The sequence below is a fragment of the Falco rusticolus genome, chromosome 3, assembly GCF_015220075.1.
Source record: "Falco rusticolus isolate bFalRus1 chromosome 3, bFalRus1.pri, whole genome shotgun sequence".
NCBI classification, from domain to species: domain Eukaryota; kingdom Metazoa; phylum Chordata; class Aves; order Falconiformes; family Falconidae; genus Falco; species Falco rusticolus.
This window is the reverse complement of record NC_051189.1, coordinates 93,907,842-93,929,893: the sequence shown is the minus strand read 5'-3', so window position 1 is coordinate 93,929,893 and position 22,052 is coordinate 93,907,842. Positions and strand designations below refer to the sequence as shown.

Sequence of the window (22,052 nt, the reverse complement as noted above, 5' to 3'; positions counted from 1 at the left end):
AAAAGCTGTGTGGAGTAGACAATGGGCAGGATTAATTACTGACAAAGAAATCTATAGTACACCTGTTTTCTACTAATAAACTAGTAATTGTTCCAGCCAAACTGGCTCCTTTCAGGTATTCCAGGTCAGGACAGCGAAGGCTGCAGTGGAATTTGTGGTCCTGTTCTTCCTTCGTTGACCATACGGAGACTAGTGCAGCATGATATGTATAGTAAATGAAAAAGATGTTAAAAAAATAAATAAATCAAACCAAACCAAACTGTAGGTGCAATGACCTAAACAGGATCAAAGTTGTTCTAAAAGTTACCCAGTTCACATTGCATGAGAAAAAGTCCTGTATAAAAATACTGCAATTTATAAAGGGGACAGTATATTGGAAACATCTGAACACTCCCAAATGGTTTCAAAAGAAATGTGTAGGTATTTTATGTAATTTTTCCTTCTTTTGTATAATTGCAAAATACAGTGCTGCTCTTCATTTGTGTAGCCCACGTGCCCAACAGTCGTTAGGCGCTTTCGCAGTGCCCAGAAGCAAACAGCTTTATCCGAATGCGCCACCTGAAACCAACCGCCACGCCAGCCCTGGGGGGGGGGGGGGGCGGGATTTTCGTGGGGGTCGGTCGGTTTGTGCCCGGCGGCGCAAGGTGCGGGGCCTGGAGGAGCCCACGCGTGGGGCCCTGCGCTGGCGCCGGCGCGGAGGGGGTCGGGGCAGGCCGGGCCGCCCGCGTTACCAGAGCAACGGCCGCTGTCGGGGCGCTGAGGCGGCCGGCGCGCGGCGATGACGTCACGCGGAGGCAGCGCGGCGAGGCGGAAGCTGAGCGGGCGGGGAAGGGCCGGGCCGCCCGGTGGCCGCCGCTGGAGCGGGGCGCCATGAGCGGGGGCGGCCTCGCGTCCCCCGGCCGGAGCGGGGCGGCCCCGCTGCCCAGCGAGAGGAAGCGGGAGGCGCTGGCCGCCGGCTCCCCCATTCAGCCCATCATAAAGGGTGAGGAGCGGGGCCGCCCCGGTACTGGGCCCCGGTGGCAGTGGAGGCCGCCGTGCGCGGCGCGGGGCAACGGGCCTGGAGGAGGCGCGGCCTAGCGGCGGGCGGCGCTGACAGGTCCCGCGGCCCCTGCCCAAGCCCCCCCGGGGCTCCGCGTTCGAGGCGGTGGAGCCAGGGCCGGGGAGGCTGTAGTGGCGCTGGGCTCCGCAGCGGGGGGCTGGGCTGGCTGCCTGGCTGTGCCCGGGGAGCCCGGGCTGCCCCCAGCCCCCGCCGCTGGCGTTGAGCTTCCTGGGGAGCTCCTTGCTTTTGTCTCGGTTCACCCCGCGCACCCGCGGTTTGCTCTCGGTGATCTGTACGTAGAAGCGTTTGAACTTGGGAGCGTTTCAGCCTGTCCTTTATTTGCTGCAATCGTGTCGTTTCCCCAGGTTTGAAATGATCGTTCTGCGCTTTTTTTTTTTTTTTTTGAAGGGGGTGGGAGTCGGGGTGTGAACAGATGCCCGTGGGTGCGGGGGGGGGGGGGGGGGGGGGCTCTGCCATAGACGGGACACTGCCAGTTCACCACCAGTTCCAAGTGCTTGTTGGAACTACCCTGTGTGTCTGCTGAAGTAGTCTATATTTGCTGTGCTGTCAGAGTGCTTTTAAATTGAATGGTGGTTTGCTGGTTATTTTTTTCTGTATGACAGCCAAGCCTATTTTTCATACATATTTATGTTGTAAACACTCTTCTTCAAGACTAACTTTCAAGCCTTTGGCCCTGGTATACAAGAAAATGCTAAGTTTTCCTTCGTAATGAGCTTTCCTTCTGTCTCTTGCTGCAGAAAACTCCCACACCTTAAGCTGCGATTCTCTGTGGAGCTGCAGCGTTTCGTTCTGCTCTTTAACCGTTCTTAACAGTCTGGTGTGGAAGCTGTGCTGAGGCGAAGCAGAACAGGGTGCTGAGAGACAGAGGCAAGCATTCATCTTCACAGAAAGGTGTCTGTGGCGCCTGGGGTACTGATTCATTGCCTTTCATCTAAGTTGATTGTTTGCAGAATAGATAGGATAGCCAACAAATATTATTCTGGTGCTCTCATGATTTTGTATGTATTTGGTGAGCAGTAGTCCTTCTTGCATTAAAGTATGGTGTGTGGTGCCTTGCCTTCTGTACCATGGAGTGTGAGAGAAAAACTAAAAATCTGACTTTCATTAATCTTCTAGATGTTGGGGAAATCTATTCAAGACTACTGGATCACAGACCAGTAATTCAGGGAGAAATACGTTACTTTGTTAAAGAATTTGAAGTAAGTATTGGTATCTTACTGGGTGCTGTAATCTTCAGAGTATGAGACTTTAAACAGTTCTATCATCTTTTTAGAGATTACAATCTGCATGTAATTTTCTTCAGAAAGACTTCACATATATATCTTGCCCAAAATAATTTCAAACATCTACAGTATACGTCTGAATCTTTAGTAAGTGAAGCAGTAATTTAGGTCTTCGGAAGTAAAAAGTTTTGAAAGGGGCATAAATATTTTTCCTGCAAAAGACTGGCAGGAATATTGATGTAGAAGAATGGTGTAGTTCTGAAATCTTAGAGAAGTCTAGCTGGTTCAAGGGAAATACTGTTGGCCAGTACGGGTTTACATCTGATTAAGAAACTGCATTGTGCCTCAGCTGGATTCAGCCAGCACAGTTGTAATTTAATTTTGCTTTAATTTTTGTTCCATGAAAGAAAGTAATATTACTGGAAGAGAGGAGCAATAGTTTATGCAAAGTGAGAAAATGATTAAAAATTGAATGAAATGTTATCTGAATGGCTGCAAATAAGGCTAAAGCACTGAAGTGTTTATATTCAACTTTCTTGGAAAGTGTGACAGGGCTTCCACACGGTGGCAGCAAAAATTTAGAAAAGTAGATTCTTGTGTCAACAAAAATCTATTTCTGAGTAGATTTTCTTTCTTACAGAACATGGAATTTAAAATCTTAAAATACAGTTATACCTCAAAGTTCCAGTATGCAGAGCTGATGTTTTTTAAAATTACATTTATATGTCCTCCCTCACGCACACACGCACCAGTTGTAGCTAATATTTCAAGCAGGTCTAATTTGTTTATATACTGCTTTAGCAAAAGACATATGTGAACTGAACTCTCATCAGATCTGTATTATATGGACCGGAGAGTCATAAGGAATGATTTCTTTTCTTTGCCTTCCTAAGTTGTAGGATACTGTAAATGTTTTTATATGGCTTTTTACAGGAAGGAAAATTTTAAACTCAATTACAAAATTAGAACTCATATCATTATAATATATTTCTCTCACTGCACCTGAAGTCCTGTTCCGTTTCTTAGGCAAATTTCATGTATTCTTAGATCTTTTCCTGAAATTTAATTTCTGGTTTATACTTCTAGGGGGAGAAATAACAAAACAGGATTATTTATATTTTTGCAACTTAGAATTCCTTCCAAAATTACACTTGTTTCTCACTTTGAGATATCAGGTATTTTTTTGGTTGTAGTGGGACATACACATCTAGTGTGTAAAGAATGTAGATTTGCATTCAGGAAGTCTGGAGCCTGTTTAATTGAACAGTTTTACTTGTCTGTGCTTTCATTTCTGAAGTTTTAAAATGGGCATGGTGATCCAGTTGCCTACTTCATGTGGTGTAGTATGTTTTTTGTTATCTAGAATTGCTTTATGATTTGCAGCTTTCAGTACAGGAATGTTTGTGTGCAACTCTACTCATAACTCGGAAGAGGCGGGTAAAAGTAGGAACAAGGCAGGCAGGAGCCTGGAGCAGATTTCAGAATCCTTTTCATTGTCTAAAGGAAAATGCAGGTGAAATTCACAGTGGAGGTCGTGCTGTGGCTTCAGAAAAATAGATTTTTTGGTGGGGTGTTCTGATGGGTTTTTTTCATGTAAACCATAAAGCAAGAGCTTGTTCTTCTTGTAATTAATCACGATCAGCAGTGAGCCAGAAGAAGGGCTGCCTCTTTAGTCAGCTGTGTTATTTTTTTTTTAGTCTTGACTTCATTGCTTTACTTAAGTAAAAATAATTTTACTTGAATTGTTTTAACGTCATACCATGATAAATCTGGAAGGTCAGACATTAAGCAAGCAGAATCCGTGCTGTGTTATTTCTCTGTAACAACTGAGTTATAAAAATTAGATGCTATTAAGCTCTGTTTCTCTCTGTTGTTTCTGATGTGCTGTAAATAATATATACAAAGCAACACATTTTTGCACACCATGTTTTCCTAAATAAATGCTAACTTTTCTTACAAGTGTCATTCAAAGTATTCCTTATTTTAGTGTGAAGAATGGAGTATTACTCTTTTTTTTTTTTTTTTTTTCCCACAAAACTAATATCAATTGTGTAATAATTGAGTTACACTTTAATAGACAGTGGTATAGTCTTTGAGATAAAGCTATGCATTTATCAATTTGGAAACCATCTTATTTCATGAAGTGGAATTCTTTGTTAGCCACTCATTTTCTTTCAATTCTTCTGGCAGGAAAAACGCGGCCTCCGAGAACTACGAGTACTCGAAAATCTAAAGAACGCAATCTTTGAAACGAATGAACATGTTCTTCCTAAGTGTGAGCAAGCAATGAATGACAATTTGAATGAAGTATTCAAGAGATGTAAGCACGTTGCTTCTTATTTCCCTTATAGCATCATTTTAAGGAATAATTTAAATAGTTTGGATTGAAAATATGATTTGTAGAAAAATTACCACCCTTGGATAAATTTTTGACCATTTAGGTGCTTTGTTCTCATTTCTGTGAAAGTTTGAAAGGGAAAGAACAGGCACGTTTTTTGGTATTTATTGGTCCAGCCACCACAGCTCTTGCTAAGGTTATGTTAAAGCTTTTCAATGATTTAAGAAGAAACTATTTCAGTTTAGTCTTTTGCTGCTTGGAAACAGGATACTGCTCCAAGCTGGCTAAAGCCATCGACAAAATTTCAGTTTTCTGATTTGTTGAAAGCATGCTGTGGTGTGACCTTCAAGTTTCTTAATTTTTCCTGTGGGAGAGCATAATACTGCCCCCATGATTTAAAACAAAACTTGCTGCTACATAGCTATGAAATGTGCTGCAATTGTTATCTTTAGTCATAAGTAGGGTAGTAGTGGTAGTAGTAATTGTTGTGTGCTAGTCCTGGTGTCATCATGATAACCCTCTATTCTTTTAATTGCTTGGATTATAAAAGAAAGTTTAAAAATTGTTGTGCTAATTTTTCAGTATTTTTTTTTCTTACACATTCAGCAGGATAGCTTCTCAAAAAGATATTTTAAGGAGTGTGGTTATATAGCTTTAGCTGCCAGATTTATGCAGTTGAGATATGCCAGTGTGGGTTTTGTTATATTTTATGTATAGTGTGTTGTATAACCATTTAATTTCATATAATTTATACAGCATCTGTCTGACATATTCAGAATAAGAAATGGTAGGTGATGCGATACACTTAACGGTTGCAGAAAAATCTTTGAAACTTAAAATCATTTCATGCAAATAAGGCATGTGTTCTGATACCTTCTAAATAGAGTGAACCTTTGCTATTACTCCCTGAATTTGTAATTGTCACCTGTGCAGTACATCATTAGTGTTAGAATCACAGAATGGTCGAGGCGGGAAGGAACCTCTGGAGGTCATTTTGCCAACCTCCCTGCTCAAGCAGGGGCAGCTAGAGTCAGTTGTCCAGGCTGTGTCCAGTTGGGTTTTGAATATCTTTACCGATGAGCTTCCACAGCTTTTCTGGGCAATGTGTATTTGACCACCCTCACAGGAGAAAAGTTTTCCTGTGTTTAGGTGGAATCTTGTGTTTCAGTTGGTGCCCACTGCCCCTTGTCCTGGCAACGAGCACTGTAAGAGAGGAGTCTGGCTCCCTCATCTTCATTCCCATCAAGCAGATATTTATTCACGTTAATGAGATCCCCCCAGGCGTTCTTTCCTCCAGACTGAACAGTCCCAGCTCTCTCAGCTTTTCTTCATATGGAAGATGCTCCAGTCCCTTAATCGGATTTGTGGCCATGCACTGGTCTTGCTTCCAGAAGTCCATTTCTTTTGTTTACTGGGAAACCTGGAAGTGGACAAACTACTACAGGTGCAGCCTGTGTTGCTGGACCTATTGCTGCCTGGGATTATTTCTCCCCACGTGCAGGACTTGTCATTTCCCTGTGTTGAACTTGGTAAGACTTCCCTCACCCCAACTTCCAGTTGCTCAGGGTCCCTCTGAATGGCGGCACAACCGTGTAGTCTTTCAGCCACTCCTCCTGGTTTTGTATCATCTGCAAACTTGCTGAGGGTGCACTTCGCTCCAGCATCTGGGTCACTAATGAAGATGTTAAACAGTATTGGCTGCAGTGCTGACCCTTGAGGTAAACCAGCAGTGACTTGCCTCCAACTTGACTCCACGCTGCTGATCGCAGACTCTAGACTTGGCTTTTCAGCCAGTTCTCAATCCACCTCACCTGTCCACTTATCTAACCTGTGCTTTGTTTAGTTTGTCTATGAGGATGTTAGGGGAGACAGCTTCAAAAGCCTTGCTGAAGCCGCTTTTCCCCCATCCACCCAGCTAGTTGCTGCATTATAGAAGGCTGTTAGGTTGGTTGAGTATGATTTCCCATTCCTAAATCCATGCTGACTACTCCCAGTTACCTTCTTGTTCTTCATGTGTCTAGAAATGCTTCCAGGACTTTTTTCCATCACCTTTCCTGAGATTGAGGGGAGGCTGACTGGTCAGTAGTTCTCTGGCCCTTCCTTCTTACCCTTGAAGATAGGAGTCCAGTCTTCAGGAACCTCTTGCAGTCACAGTGACCTTTCAAAGAGAGAGAGTGGCCTCACAGTGATGTCAGGCAGCTCCCTCAGCACCCATGGACACAACCTGTCAGGCCCTGTGGAATATGTTAAGACATATTTCCAGTTTGTTTAAGTGCTCCCTAACCTGGTCTTCCTCCATCCTTTCTTCGCTCCAGGCTTTCCCTCTGGTCTCAGGGGCCTGGGATTCCTGAAGGCTGGTCTTCATGCTAAAGGCTAAGGCAAGGAAAGCATTGAGTACCTTGGCCTTTTCCGTGTTCATTGTCACCAGCTCCGCCACCCCCTTCAGCAGAGGGCCTGCATTTTCCCTAGATTTCCTTTTGCACTTTACGTACTTGTAGAATCCTTTCTTGTTGCCCTTTGCATCCTTCACCAGATTCAATTCCAGATCAGCTTTGACTTTCCTAACCCTATCTGCATGATCGGACAGCAGCTCTGTATTCCTCCTGGGTCACCTGCCCCTGCTCCCACCTCCTGTACACTTGCTTTTTAAGTCTGAATTCAGTTAAGAGCTCCTTGGTCATCCACCCCGGCCTCCTGCTGCCTTTGCTTGATCTGCTGCTTGTTGGGCTGGACCTTTCTTGAGCATGGAGGAGGTGATCCTTGAAAAAGGTGCTATGCCCCTTCTGTTACCATCATCCAGACCCTTGATTTGCCTACCCTGTCCCCAACTTCTTTACATCTCGTTTTTTGAGGAATCACTCCCTCACCTGTCATTTCTATTTTAAAGCTGTCCTTATCAGGTTCGCCAGCCTGTTGGCAAAGGTGCTTTTGCTTTGCCTAGTCAGGTACATCCCATCTCTTCCAGGCAGCTTTTGCTGCTCAGAATGGGTCTCATGGATGTAGAAACTGAAACTTTGCTGCCAACACTGACTGTGCAACCAGCTTTTAACCCCAAAGATCCATCAGGTGCCCCTCACCAGGAAGGTTGAGGAGAACACTACACACACTGCCATGCATTTGACCACTGTCCCCAGGTCCCTGTAGTCATTCCTGATATTTCTCAGGTCACCCCTGCAATGCCACTGACATCTATGTGGAAGAGTAGCAGGGTGAATCATCCCAGTCTTAGTCGCCTCTCTACACCATCCTGAATGAGCTCCTGGGCACTGGTGAACCTCCCTAGAGGACAAAACATAGCAAAAGGTGGGGAGCCTCTGTCGCCTGCCATAGGAAGTCTGCTACAACTGTCACTTGCTACTGTCTTCTAATGGTCCTGCGTGGCTCAGGCTCAGCCCCCAGATGCTCCAGGTCATGGTGCTCGCAGCTCCTCATCACCTGTGAGGGCAGTGAATCTGTTCTTTAACTGGGAGCAGGAGCTTGCCTCCTGGTGTGAGAAATCACCAGCATTAAGATGATGATAAGTAAGAAATTTCTCGATACTAGGATATGTTAGTGGGAGAAATGATTGCTTTAGGGAAATTAGTATATTTAATTCTGCATGAAGTATTGAAAACTGCACGGGAATACAGTTCCTGTTTCCATTGAGAAGTTTTCCTGGGCTTAGGCTTACAAGACGAGGCTGGCTCCAGCATGAAGATGTGCTCCATGTAGATTGTTTATACTAAATCACTTTTTACATTTAATGGGGGAAAATAAGAACTAAAAAGAAATCCCGAACTACTAAAACATAGAACTTGGTCACCTGTTACTACTTAATGACTTGAGCATTTTTTTGATGTCTTCTAAGGTGCTGAGTAGTGCACTCTTAGCTCGTCAGCCACGCTGAGTGTGGGCACAAGAGGATCTAGCTGCTTTTCTCTTTTTGGCTTCTGGAACATGCAAGGGTTAAACTTGGTGATAAGTCTACACACAAGTATTCATGTAAAGCATTTTCTGCAAATACTGACAAATCTTTTTCATGCAGAGTCAAGTGGCCCAATGGAATACAATCTTTGACTTGCAACAGCCTCGTGTCTTAAGTCCCTTTCAGGAGAGTTTCTTTGCTTTAGAACCACAGACTGATCTACTGCAATTTGTTATTTCAGTGCAAGCTGCCAACGATATGATGCATAGACTCCAAGAGAGAGAGCATGAAGAGAGGAAGGTAAAGGATGGATGGATTTTTAAAATGTGATCTAAGTAGGAGTCTTGCGCTTCTACAGCAAGTTTATCTGCCTTCAGTATAGCAAAACTTAAAAGCATATTTTTCTATGCTTTATATACTTGCACTAATACTAAAACTTTTTTTAGGGTCATTTCTGCACTTACAGAACACATACTGCGGTGGCCTATATGTTCGTGACTGCAAGTTAATGTATCACTGGCTCTTCCTACAATCTCCTGATACATGGAAACTTTTTTATTTCCTTTGCTTTATTTTCCCTGCTAGCTCAGACTGTAATATTTGTCACATACAGGGAAAGCTTAAATATGAAAAAAAATGATTTTCTGTGGAACAAAAAACACCTATTAACCTACCAGAATGGAAATGTAAATCTTTCCTAGTTAGCTGAGAACATTGACCATATTATATATATTGCTTGTTGAAAAGGAAGTGTGTTTTTCACTTGTGGATGGGTTATTTAATGAAGGGCTATATTATAGGAACATGCGAATCATTGGAATCTTTTCAGTTGGCTACACTTTGCTCATTTGAAATGCGTATGCTCTGAATCTAAGATTTGGAAAATTATACAAGAAATTAGTTTCATGTTTTCCCACTACTCCTTCATGATTGTGTTCCTGTGTTATCTTTTTACTTGCAAAATGTTATTTATAATCACTTAGTTCAGAAAAACTGAAGACTGCTGTGGCCATCATACAAAACAGGCTGTGCATTGATTTATGTAAGCTGATAGTCGTGTTTTTCTTTCCTTTTTGTAATCAGTGAAGATGGGCAGTCCAGTTGGAGTTGAATACTGGTACTGTGCGAACAGCACACTGTGAAACCCTGACAGAGTTTGCTTGTGTCTAACGCTGGTGTAGATATTGGTAGAGAGGTTAAGCAGGAAATTCTTACACTGCTGCTACTGTTTGTTTGAAGTAGAACTTTTATAAAAAATGTATAACTTATAAAATGAGCACTCAATAAGAATGGTAACTATTCTTTTTAAAAAATTTAGCTGTATGTTTCCACTTTTTTTTTTTTATGTGTAGTGGAGAAATACTAATATCTATTCAGGATTTGTAGCATTTCTTTAAGCTTGTATAGTAAGACATTTCGGCTTGAAACTTTCCAAATGTGAGTAGTAACTGATAGGGAACTTTTTAAAAATTATAGATAAAAGTTGTTATTGTAGTGCAGCCACTTGAGGAGAAATGCTTTTTCCTTTCCTTTCTGAAATCAGGTGTTCAGAAAAAATAATGGAGTTTTGGAAGAACCTAGTGTCAAGTGATTAGTGTTAGCAGCCCTCAGTGACATTAATTCAATTTCTGCTGAACAGAATGAATTTTATAAAATGGCTTTACTAATTCTCTTTTGTGTAGTTCCTTTCAGCTACTGCTATCAGCCAAGTAACAAAAGCGAAATTATGTTGTCCCTATCACATTCTCACTTAGGGTGTAAAGTAATTTGTGATTACGGGAGTGTCATTGAAAGAGGCACTCGTGGAGTCTCCTGTCTTGTTGAGTAGTCATCCCATCCAGATCTCAGTGCTATTTAGTTGGTAGTTCAAGCTGAGGATTACTTTAAGCTTGTGGGAGAAACTAGAGAAGACTTCAAGAAATTTTGTAAACTTGTTTGTGTGTGCTATATTCTTACTTGTTTTAAATATTTTTATGTAGAAGGGTACAGGTTTCTACTGGAAGCTACCTAACACTTTCCGTTACGCTCTTACCTCTTAACTGCTTGCAGCATGATCTACTATGGTAACATTTCTCAAAGCCTGTGTCTGTCTCAGATGGTGGCGGGTTTGGTTTGGGCTTTTTTGAAGTGGTTTTATTTGTGTTTTCTAATTTCAGCAAAAATAGCCCAGGTAATAGCAAAAACAAAGTTTACTGAAAACTCTGATGTTCTTACAAATGTTAGTTTTTTGCATAACCAATGACAGTAAAGTATAGAAATAAACAGAACTGACTCATGTGAGTCAGTACTGTGTACAAGATGGCTTTACTATTTTTCAAGTTCAAGCAGTGTGCACTATTGAGTGAAAAAAGGGTTTCGTAATCAGATTTTTTTTCCAAATAACTGATGTCTGAACATAGGTGTTGATATAAAAGGCATATGAAAGGTATAACTGCCAAAATGTATAAATTTACTAACACGTCAAAGGGAATTCCCGGAACAGGAATGAATACAGCAGCAACTATATTTGTAATTTAGAGAAGCTTTGGTTTATATCTAAGGCAAATTACAAGACTAGCTCAAAACTATTCTCAAGTTTTTATGTGAACCTGAAAGCTGAAAATCTTCCAAATTTAGTGATGTCTAAATATCTTAGTTAAAAAATTACTCATAAAAGTAGTAGGCATTGTTACAAACATAGAACAGATCCTAAGCTTAGTCTGAGTTTCCCAAACCCTTGTATTTGTGAAGTTATACTGAAAGACAGAAATTTAGGCTAAGTATTTAGGTTACATGTGAAAAGTGAAGTTTTAACAGCTTGCCATGGCTTATGTTCTTTTCGGCGACTCAAGGAACTTCTACCAGTACAGCTGAAATATTGTTTGGAGAAGAGGAGTTGCTGAAAGAATGGATAACTAGCAATAAAAGACAGGAAAAAGCTGCATCCGTGTGGTCTGGAGCTGGAAGATTTATAGGAGGCTAGAGCTGGAGTTCTAAGAGTGTTTGAGGGTGAGAAGATGATTCTGTGATGAAGGAAACAAAATACTCTACCCAGATTTTTCCAAATTAACAGCCACGGAGAAATACCATTTGTACAACTTCGTAGACCTTTTCAGGTGGGGTAAAAAAGTGTTTTCTGTGCAGTAGATGATAGTAAGTGCCAGTCAGTAATACAGATTGTAAACTGCTAAAGTATAATGTGCTGTTGCTGACAGTTAAACGATTTTTTGGTTCAAATAGAAATCTACAGCATGGTAGGAAATGTTTTATGCATTAGACAACGCAGCATTAGAGTTTGTGGCAAATTATTGAGACTTTTTTTTTTCGGTTCCTGGTTAAATATTGTACGTATACCATACAATATCATGAATTACCTAAGGCTTCTTCTTGCCTCAGGTACACCTGTCTGCATGCTTTAGTTCATACTGCAATTTTCCCACATTACAAAGGTCAGGAGGTTTTACCGAAGAACAAAATGTGTTGTTCTGAAGTCTGAATACAGTATCATAGTATTGGCTTCTGTCTTGTTATCATGCCCTGGTTTATCTATACAATTAAATACCAAAACAACTTTGTAGACACTTCTTGACTGGTTGAGGAGAACAGTGAAAACTTACATGTTTTCTGAAGTGGCTGTGTTGGGTTTATTAGGTGCTGTTTTCTAATTTATAATTGTCTGACTAAAGGGACTTGTGGTTTGTTTTTTTTCTTGGGAGTTTAGAGTACAATTATCTTACAGATTTGTTTGTTTTAGCAGTCATTTAAAATGACAAAAGGTAGGAATTAAAATCAGACTATACTCTGGACAGTTCTATTAAAGTATACTGATTTTCATGTTTGCATGTGCTTTTCTTTGTGAGATTTTTGGTTTACAAATTAGTTTCTCCAGTTGGCAGCCCTGGAAACAAAAGAATGAAACCTAAAAGCAAAAGTGTCTGTTTCTGGGGTTTTAATCATTACCAGCAATCCAAAATTTGTAACTAGAAGTTTTCAGTAATTTGGGAATTCTGCAAGTATTTCATTTGAAGTGTCTTGCTGACTGTGCATGGGCCAGAATTTATTTCAATTTATCTTCTACGTAGTTGGGTTGGTCTTGCAATGTTAGAAGTTTAAAAATAATTAACACTGAATTACTACTCTTCCAAACTTTTTTGAAAAATGATTACTTTCTCATGCAACTGTACCTGCATTTTCAAACATGCAGGCATCTTTTCCTTCTTAATGACAGGAAAAAGTACAAATTTTAACAGAAGTTACTTATCACTACTGCAAGTGCTTTCTGGACTTCGCTGGGTGTGTATCAGTTCTGTAGTCCTTTGAGACAGCTGACTAAAAAAGCATGTGAGAATAATAAACTGTTCTGAATATTCAAGATCGTAATTGACATTAGTTATCTAGAACTTTATTATTCGATGTATAAAGGAACTGGAAATAGGTCTCCACCATCAGGGTAAATGCCATAAGCGAAAGTTTTTCAGTTCTTTCTCTTCACTCTACACAGGAAATATATCAGGTTAGGGAAACTGTAGAGATTGATTCTGGAATATTCTGTAGCTCTTTAATACCAAGACTGTCTTGTGAGTTGTGATACGTGAATTAGATTTTATTTTTTTTTTTAGTAAAAAGGTATTTTATTGTACATACATCTCTTAACATCTCAAAACATTGACCACTCTGCATATAGCCAGCTTTTTTACCTTGTATGTACAAATTACAGTTTTAGAGGACTGATAATTCATTAAAACATATTTATTAAGAGTAAATTTTGTTGGTGGGATTTTTTGTTTGGGTTATTTTAGTGATTTTGTTTTAAACCTAAATCACTGAGACACAGTAACATGTTTGAGGTTGCTCAGAATGCTATTAAACATTTCCTGAATACAAAATTTCCGAGAACATGCAAAAGCTGGCGTGTGAACTACTAACAGTTATTGTAGTCATGACAACTTGTTCTTAACCTACTGGAGTTCTGTGTGTATCAGCATCACTGAGGTGATACAGTTCTCTAGTGGTTGATCGTTGTTCTTACCATTGTCATAACTTGTGTCAGCAAGCTACAGGAGATGCCTAGAGCCTTAACTCTTTGCGTCAATTTTCAGTTCACATTTAGGAAGAGCAGGTATGTATTTCAAAGATTGCTCCTGTCAAATTATGTTCATATGCTCTTTTCCACTCGGCGTGAGATTAAATGTGTAATGAATTAACATTTCCTTAGTAGGGATCCTGGCACTTGAGACAACAGAACCAATTTGTATTAATATTTAAATTGATTGAGGTTATTTCTTCAGTTTTAAAGTCATCAGACTTTGAGGAGTGAGAAATGTAACATGACATTGGAAAGCTTCCTAAATAACAAATTGATGGAAAAGAACCTGAAGTTCTGTCACCTTAAAGTGAAGATGATCTTTTCCTCACCTTTATGAAATTGCCCTGGAAATTAATTTGCCAGACGCACTGTCAAATTCTATGCATATTGTTTTCTGTAAAACAAACTTTTTGCAAATCTCTAAATTTGAAGATTATTAATTGATAGTATAAAATACACTCAGTATTGTCTCTACAGATCCCTAATATATGTAATTATGCTGACTGTTGGAAACTGTTTGCTTTTTGAGAGTGACTTTTGAGTTGAGAAGTACAAATCCACGCCAAGATGTCTATACATTTAGAAAAACTTGGTATTTTAAAGATTCTTTATGACTGCCAATAGCATACTTAACAAGAGAGGTTGTTTATCTACCTATATGGACTTCTGTGCTTTCTAGCTGTGCTACAGCTGCAGCTACAATTAGGGCACAATATTTTTTGCATAGTGTCTTGATTTAATTAGTTTTTCCTCCTAAGCGTTACGGTCATTTGAATAAAGCAGTGAAGTTAGTAGCCCTGGATATGAAGAGGATGTGGTAGGAGTTGGGAAGTACAATACAGGGCAAACCTGAAGGGGTCTTGCAAAAGTCACCTTCCTGTGCTGAGAAACTGAATCTTCTTGTGGCTGGAGAGCTAGATGTCGATGTCTTGTGTGGGAGCCTGGGTTCTCAAGAGACTGTTAGCCGTGTTCTGCTGGGTGAGGCTGTACCACGGTAGTAGCTGTTAAGAGACAGCAGAGAAGACTCGGATAAGGGAAGCCTTTTAGTGCCTTAGCTCCAGGGTTGGTGTCTTTTGCAGGAGGTGCTGCAGTTGGATGTGGGCATAGGAGGAACCTGTCTTTGGTCAGGATTTCTCTCTCACACTGTTCTGTGATGCCTAACGAGACTGAAGTGCTCATTGAAGCTTATCCCACAGCTGCAGCATTCATAGGTCTCTCCTGCGTGGATTCTTTAACTTCTAATGAGAAGCAAGTTTACACTGCAACATAGGCTTTGGTTGAAAGATCTGTATCCTAAGGCACACATCCATTATGAATCACACTCTGTTGGTTTTGCTCTTCACACAGCTATTCCTCTGGTAGGAATAGAAATACTGGTTTCACGATTGACTCACACACACAAACAGATCCACTCAGCGGCTTTAAGTGTTTGTTTAAGTGTTTAAGTGGTTTGGAGGTGCTGCTGAGAATAGTTGGGTTTGAGTTTGTTTTCTAGGAAGGCAGGCTGCAGTGCCCAAGGTGTGCGCTGGGCTGCTACAGTGGGGTTTTCCAAATTGTTACCAGGGTGGGAGAGTGAAAACAGTGTTTATGTCCCCGGTGTCTTTTCCTTGGTATTTCTTGTCATTCTTACTTGCTTGTTCTAGAATATCTTATTATTTATTTTCTATTTTCTAAAGTGTTTGTTTAGTCTTATCTGCTACTTTTTACTTTGTTAAAGGTGTAAATTGCAATTACACAGTTACATTTTTTCCCAACATCAATCTTACTCTATAAAATCAGTTACTATTTCAGTGGAATGCTGCTCGCTTTTATATATTTAAAGAATAAGCACTTAAAACGATTACTTCTCAGTACTCAACTGTTTAAATTTTTATTTAGGCATAGATTAGGCAACGTACATAGCCTGGCTGCTAATATCCCTTTATTTCATAATGTCACTTCTGTGCCAGAACAAGCTAAAGACTGACTGAGCAGGGGAAGGCGAGAAGTATTTTGGGAAAAAGGAGTTAGACCACAAACTTTTGGTAGACTAAACTTCACTATCTCATGTTCTAGAAATGTCTTTGTTTTACTAGGTAAATCATTTTATGTCCTTTGATAGAAATGGTGCAGTGGAAGATGAAAGTAGAAAGTAGCAACATGACTTTTATGTTACTTGCAAACTATTTATGTTGTGAGGAGCATGGGTTAGTCTCACTGAAGTGCGGTTTGGGTAGGTGCTGTGTAATCCTGTCAACGAGTGTGTGGTGCACCACCAGTTACAAAACCTGTGGAATGAACTAGTGTACTAGTCAAGGCACCAGTATACACTGGTGTATTTTGTTAGTGGCTAGTGCTGCATCTGTTGCAAACAAAATGGATCTTGGCATAATGTTGTTACGATGTGTATAAATGCTGCATGGCAAAAATAATGTATTTAACCCATGATGCCTGGTCTTGAAGAACAATGCATAGAGTGTGTGAAATACATAAATGGGTTTCCGTTACCTTTAGTTGTCAAAAATGCCACGTCTCTTAAAGCTGTACGGTAGTATTTATTCCTGCACAGAAGTGCTGTAACATAGAAAATAGTTATTGCTGATAAATTAAAAAGGAAGTGGAAGAAAAAGGATGAATCCTCTCTTTTGCTGGAAGATGGAACAAATGTAAGAACAACTGCCTAGATTTATTGTAACTTCAGCATCTATAATATAAGGAGGCCAGACTGTTAATACTGTATGCAAGCAATCCACATAAGTATATCTCATGTTGACATGCATATTGAATGTGTATATGATCCCTGTTTCTAGGTAGTTAGAATTTATTTATTTTTTATTTGGGGTTTTGGTTTTGTGGTTTTTTTCCTGAAGATAAGAGGGTGAAAAGAGTCAGACTTACCAGAAGCCAAGCAATATGAAAGTATGAGGGGGAAAAATAACTTATTTGTAAAGGAAGACATCAATCACAGTGAGAGGTAGCTGGCCAAAGCAGAAACACTAACTGCCAGTTTCAAAACATTGAATATCTATGTTATTATATTCTATTTCACTCTTTCCTTTTTGTATTAGAGGCTTTTCGTCAAGACTGGTACCTAATTACTATGCTGAACCTAAGCATTGTGGTAAAATAGAAAGGTGGTTTGTTTCTCACTTGAAAAATGTATTCAGGAATGTAGAAAATACTTTTGTTTCAACAAATGAGACATTCAAGGGGAAAGTAGCAAATGTAAAAGAAGAGAAGCAATATGTTGACGGATTGGCTGACGTATAATTTATAGTTTTGTTAGCCATTGTAATTTGCTGTGAAACATAGAAGCATTCTGTTTACAGGTATTTGACATAAAATCTCAAATGTTGTCTTGAGTGTTGATCCTTTAATCTCTGGTAATGCAGATGTACCTAAATAATAGACATACATAACTCTAAAATTTTGTCTAGCACTCACAGATATGAAATATAGTGGGGCTACTGATTTCCTTATAACTCAGATACAGTAATGCTTCAAGTGCATTTTTAATCTGTAGCCTTTATATAACATAGGCCTGGCCATACTTGCTGTACTAGATGCAGATTGTCAGGTCTTTTAAGACCACTTAATCAAAAATTAGCTTTATTGTATTTAAATTATTTCTCTTTGGGATACTTTAAGAACAGTGGACTCCCTGAGTCTTGTCTGTGTCAGTAGGCAGCTTCTTTCTGTGTGAACACAAGAAAAGGGGAAAAATAAAAAAAAAAAAAAGAAAAAAGAAAAGCGGTGTCCATGTGCTGGTTGGGGTGGGTTTCTTTCACCATAACTAAGGGGCTAAAAACGTTGAATACTATGTTCCCAAAAGCAGAAGCTCATTTTAAAAGAAAATTTAAAGATAATACTGATCTATATCTGCTGCTTACAGTGCTTCTGACATTGTCAGTAATCAGAGGAGCAAATAATGCAACAAGTGTGATCTTTAGAAGCTAACAGAAGCGAACTAGGGGAACTAGTAGCTTTAATGTGTCTTTCGGTTTATTTATTTAATTATTTTTCACCAGACTAGCATAGAAAAGCTGTTGTTGCTAATACTGTCACATTAATAGTACCACAGACTTTTTATTATTTGTTTTGGATTGACTATACTTTATTAAAATAAACTTTTTCTTTTTAGTTTCACCTTTTTGCTAGTTTCACTGTACTGAAGTAAAAGTGCAGTTTCTCTGACACTTCAGCATTATGTAGCTCTCCTTAAACCCTTCATTTTAATATGGAAATGGTTGTTAAAACTTCGTATTTTCCTCCTGTCAGCTTCAGGCGGACAAGCTGATGGCTCGTGAAGAGAAGCACATAGCCCACTGGGAGGAATTCATGAAAGAACAACAAAACAAGCGAGCAGAGGTGGACGAAGAGCACAGAAAAGCTATGGAGCGCCTCAAAGAGCAGTATTCTGAGATGGAGAAGGAACTGGCCAAATATGTTTCTTTTTAAGGCCTTTCTTTTTTAATAATGCTGGGTTTGTGCCAATACTCTGTTGCTTCTGACTTAAATTGAGATTCTTTCGGAAAGCTGAAACACGTAAGAAAAAAGGAGGATTTCCTCTACAGGTTTGGGATGGGAAGGAAAGGTTTGCATACTTTCAGCTTAAGTGCCTATCTATGCCTGTTTTGTTCAGGGCAGGTGGAATGCCAGTATTTCTTCGTTTGTTGGAAAGTGGGACTGGAAATTACATTGCGTGACTACATCAGCTCAGGGAGTTGCAAACTGGAATTCTTTCCCATCTGCAGAGAGTATTGTATCATTTGGGAAAACAGAGACTAATGTAACATTAACTATCCCAGTGTGCAGCCACAGCCCTTTCCCAAAAAGTAGGTGTAATAGGTTCCAGCCCTAGTTCGCTGAGAATTCACTGGGAAAACTGCAAATCCTGTTCATAGATTTCAGGAAAACCAACTTGTTTTACAGAATGTTTTACTTTGAAGCTTTAGCAATGAAAGATCTCAACAGAGTTTTAAATCCAGTTGTAATTTTGGGTTCGATGTTCAGTATTACGGAGTAGAGTTGAGATTTAAATGGGTTTTGGTAACGTAAAAATGGATCGGTGAGCTTGGACAACAATTTCTTTTCCCTCCCTGTAAATGTCTCAGGCCTCTGTTTTTAAGCTTTACTGTTCTAAGCAAAGCCAAAACACACTCGAAAGTAATCATGAGAAGCATGTTGATCTTTGTATTAGCTTTGTAGCTAGTACAGTATTTACCTTAAATATTTGACATGCTGTTGGTTTACTTAGGATAAGCTTGTCAGAACTTTATAAAGCCATTGAGGAAAGACATTTCTGTTTCTTTATCAACATAACAAATGAGCAGATTAGTGGTAAAACGCCTCTAGTACTGATCTGCTTTCTTACTAACTGTTACTCTTACGGGGTATGTGAAACTCCTGTTTTGCTTTCTTTTCTTTCTAAACTTGCAGTTAATAGCAGTGTAACTGAAGAAGTTAACTTCATCAGTTCATTAACCGAGCAAAATGCAGCATAGTACCTTAATGAAATTTGCTGCAAGCTAACCATTAGTACAGGAAATATCTTTCCATAATTTAGCTGGTGTCCAATCTGGAATGGAAACAGGTAAAATTAAACAGAATTTACCCTTACCTGTATTGCAACAGTAATACGCCAACAATGGCTGCTTGTGTAAGTTTATGGCTTGGTGTCAAGGCTCCGTTCCTGGCAGCATGTTGATAGTGTGATTAAAGTTAGTAGAGGAGATGGAATAAGTATTTTGAGATTTCTTTCAATAACACTGAATTCCTGCCAAGCTGCTCTGCCCGCTACTGTAGGCCCAACAGCTTCATCAATCATCATCGTGTATCTGGACTGAAAAGGGACTTGCTGACACTGGGGCATGCTGGAATGTTGTTAATTCTCTGTTGTGGATGGAAAAAGTGTAGATGTCTCAAAAGTATCCCACACATGAAAAATAGGAAAGCCTCTTTTAGAACAACACCTATTTGAATAGGAGGTGAACTCTAGTTTTTCAGCTTACGTACCCATGATGTATGTTGTAACTAAGTTCAGGCTTTCGTTTAAAAAGGAAAAATTAGTTCTTGTCTGCCTTTAGAATTGGGTGTGGAATAGTTTTGTTTTGAGCACAGACTGAAAATGGCATCCCTCGTGCCAGATTATTTGATGTGTATCTGCTCAAAGCCCAATATCTTTATACGAAACACATTTAACTGTATACTGAATTCATGTTTATTTTTGCACTGATAATTTTTATTAATATTTAGATATCTAATTAACTGTGCACTGGAGCTGTAGATTTTAGTATTTCGTCACTTTGAGGGCTCTTAAGCAATGATACAAGTGTTGCAAGTTGGATATTCACTGGAAAATAAAGCAGTATTTCAAAAATCTTCTGGGATTGTGCCTCCTGATTCGTTGGAAAGCCAAATGCTAACACTGAAAATGCATTTGTCCCTGTTTTAGAATATGGGTGGTTTTATGCTGAAGATCATTTGAAAACACTTTTCTTCATAGTCTGTATCAGCCTGTTGACCCACTCTTGTTCATTTGGGACTATCTGAAAACTATCTGTTGCTGAAATATTTTATTTAGTAATTTTCACTTTTTTATGTATATATGTAAGGTTTTGAGGTACTTGAAATGCTTAATAGCATTTGAAGCAACTTGCCAACATTTACAGGAATACCTATTTTTTCTGTCCAAATGTTTAAAAAAAAACAACCAAACAATAAACAAACAATAAAAAACCCACAAATTGATGCATCTAAATTTAATCTCCAAACAGAAAACATCTGACAGGTAAGATTCCCATCTTCAGCAGTTTTTTAGCAAGGCGAGACTATGATCTGTCTGGACACAGCAGTTCTCCACAGTGTGACTTTGTTACTCAATAGTCACTCCTAGTTGGGAGGAATAGAAAAACGAATAGTTTAAAAGTTGGGTTTCTGTCATTGGTGCATGAAGGAAGTGTTTTACCTTACACTTGCAATATTTACGTGACTCACTTTCATAGTTTTAAAAATTTTGAGAATGTATTTAATCCCTGTTAAACTCGTTAGAGCTCTGCGCTGGATTCCAATAGGAGCTGGAAAAGGTCCTCAACAGCTTCCCGTGTGGCAGGTGAGTTTTACAATCTGTCTGTACCAGACTACACATATAAATTTTTGCTCAACTGTTAGCACTGTTTTATTATACTGGACTGTATGTTTAACTGTTCTTTGGAACTGGAAGTGGGTTTGGTTGTCATGTAGTGACTGGACTATTTCTCTAGTCTTTCTCTTTTAATGAATACGTAGCAAGGGACTGGTGTCTGCCTTGGAACTGCGACGTGAAATCTGCTGGTGCTGTGTTTAGGAGTAGTAACAAACTGAGGAACTGAAGAAATACTTAAGGGTTTGTTTTGGTTTTAACTGCCTTGTTTTAACAATGAACTTATGTGCTGTTCTCCTTGGAATGTTTTCTAGCTAAGGCCTATCACGTTTTTTTAATCTTAGGAAGAAGAAAGCTGATTTGTTTGCTTTTACTCTGCTTCTTTCTATGCTAAACAATTAAGTAATAGTTCTATAGAAAAAATCCATAGTTAACAGCTGGAGCATTGCATCGTCTCTGATATCTTAATTTACAGCTTGTTAAATCTTCCCTCAAAAACTGTGGAGATTTTTTCAGTGGTCAAATAGCAAATACATGGTATAATCAGCCAATTAATTGAATCATAGCTCATTCATTCCCGAGCTGAAAAGCTTCCGATGTCTCAGGGCTGTGGGTTTTGAGATTCACAAATATTCCCAGTAGGTGTCAGTGCAAGCCTGAGAAGGAAACTTGGAAAGCATCTTTTTGTATGAGGTCTAGAATCTAAATGCACATGTTCCATTGTAATACAGTATTTTCTATAAGTACAAGGCATTTTGTGGATGAAACCACATGCTTTTAAATAAAAAATTACATTACTTAGCAGCATTTTGCCCCATTAGTCCTCAAAACAGCTCTACAACGTGTCACTCTTAAAATTGTGAGGTGTGCCGGTCTGAACAATGTTGTCTACAATACTTTTGTGTTCTAATTAATATTTATTATAATCTGAACTTATACTCGATGTCAGAGATTAAAACCTTTCACGAGCTGCCTTCTGACACTGCTGTTCATTTCGTAGATCAGGTTTTCTGAAGGTTTGAGGCAAAAGTTTGTGCTTATTGATAGATATTATGCCATGATAAAGAAATGGGAACTTCTGCAAAACATTTTGTGAACAAAATTATCATAACATGCACTCTTAAACAGGCCAGTTCATGTAATTCTAAACAATTAAAAATAACTTCTTAAAGTAGTAAAGGCATAGTACACTGGGTGCTGTTGGTCTAACTTATGGTCTGTATGTCAAGATACGGCAGGATCTGCAGGAAGATGGGATTGCAGCTGCTGTAGTAGGATTTAATGAATAACACAACTTTCATAAATAGTTTAGTCATAAGATTATTCAGACATTCCAAATCAC

At 39.4% G+C, this 22,052-nt stretch overlaps 1 protein-coding gene across 1 annotated transcript; it reads left to right on the top strand.

The window, feature by feature from the left end:
• The first annotated feature begins 811 nt into the window (after positions 1-811).
• BLOC1S5 (biogenesis of lysosomal organelles complex 1 subunit 5) lies at positions 812-19,952 on the top strand. Its single transcript, XM_037380433.1, has 5 exons — positions 812-982; positions 2,177-2,259; positions 4,474-4,603; positions 8,767-8,825; positions 17,848-19,952. The coding sequence occupies exons 1-5, from the start codon at positions 871-873 to the stop codon at positions 18,025-18,027; spliced, it is 564 nt and encodes a 187-aa protein (XP_037236330.1). The 5' UTR covers positions 812-870; the 3' UTR covers positions 18,028-19,952.
• Positions 19,953-22,052: the final 2,100 nt, after the last annotated feature.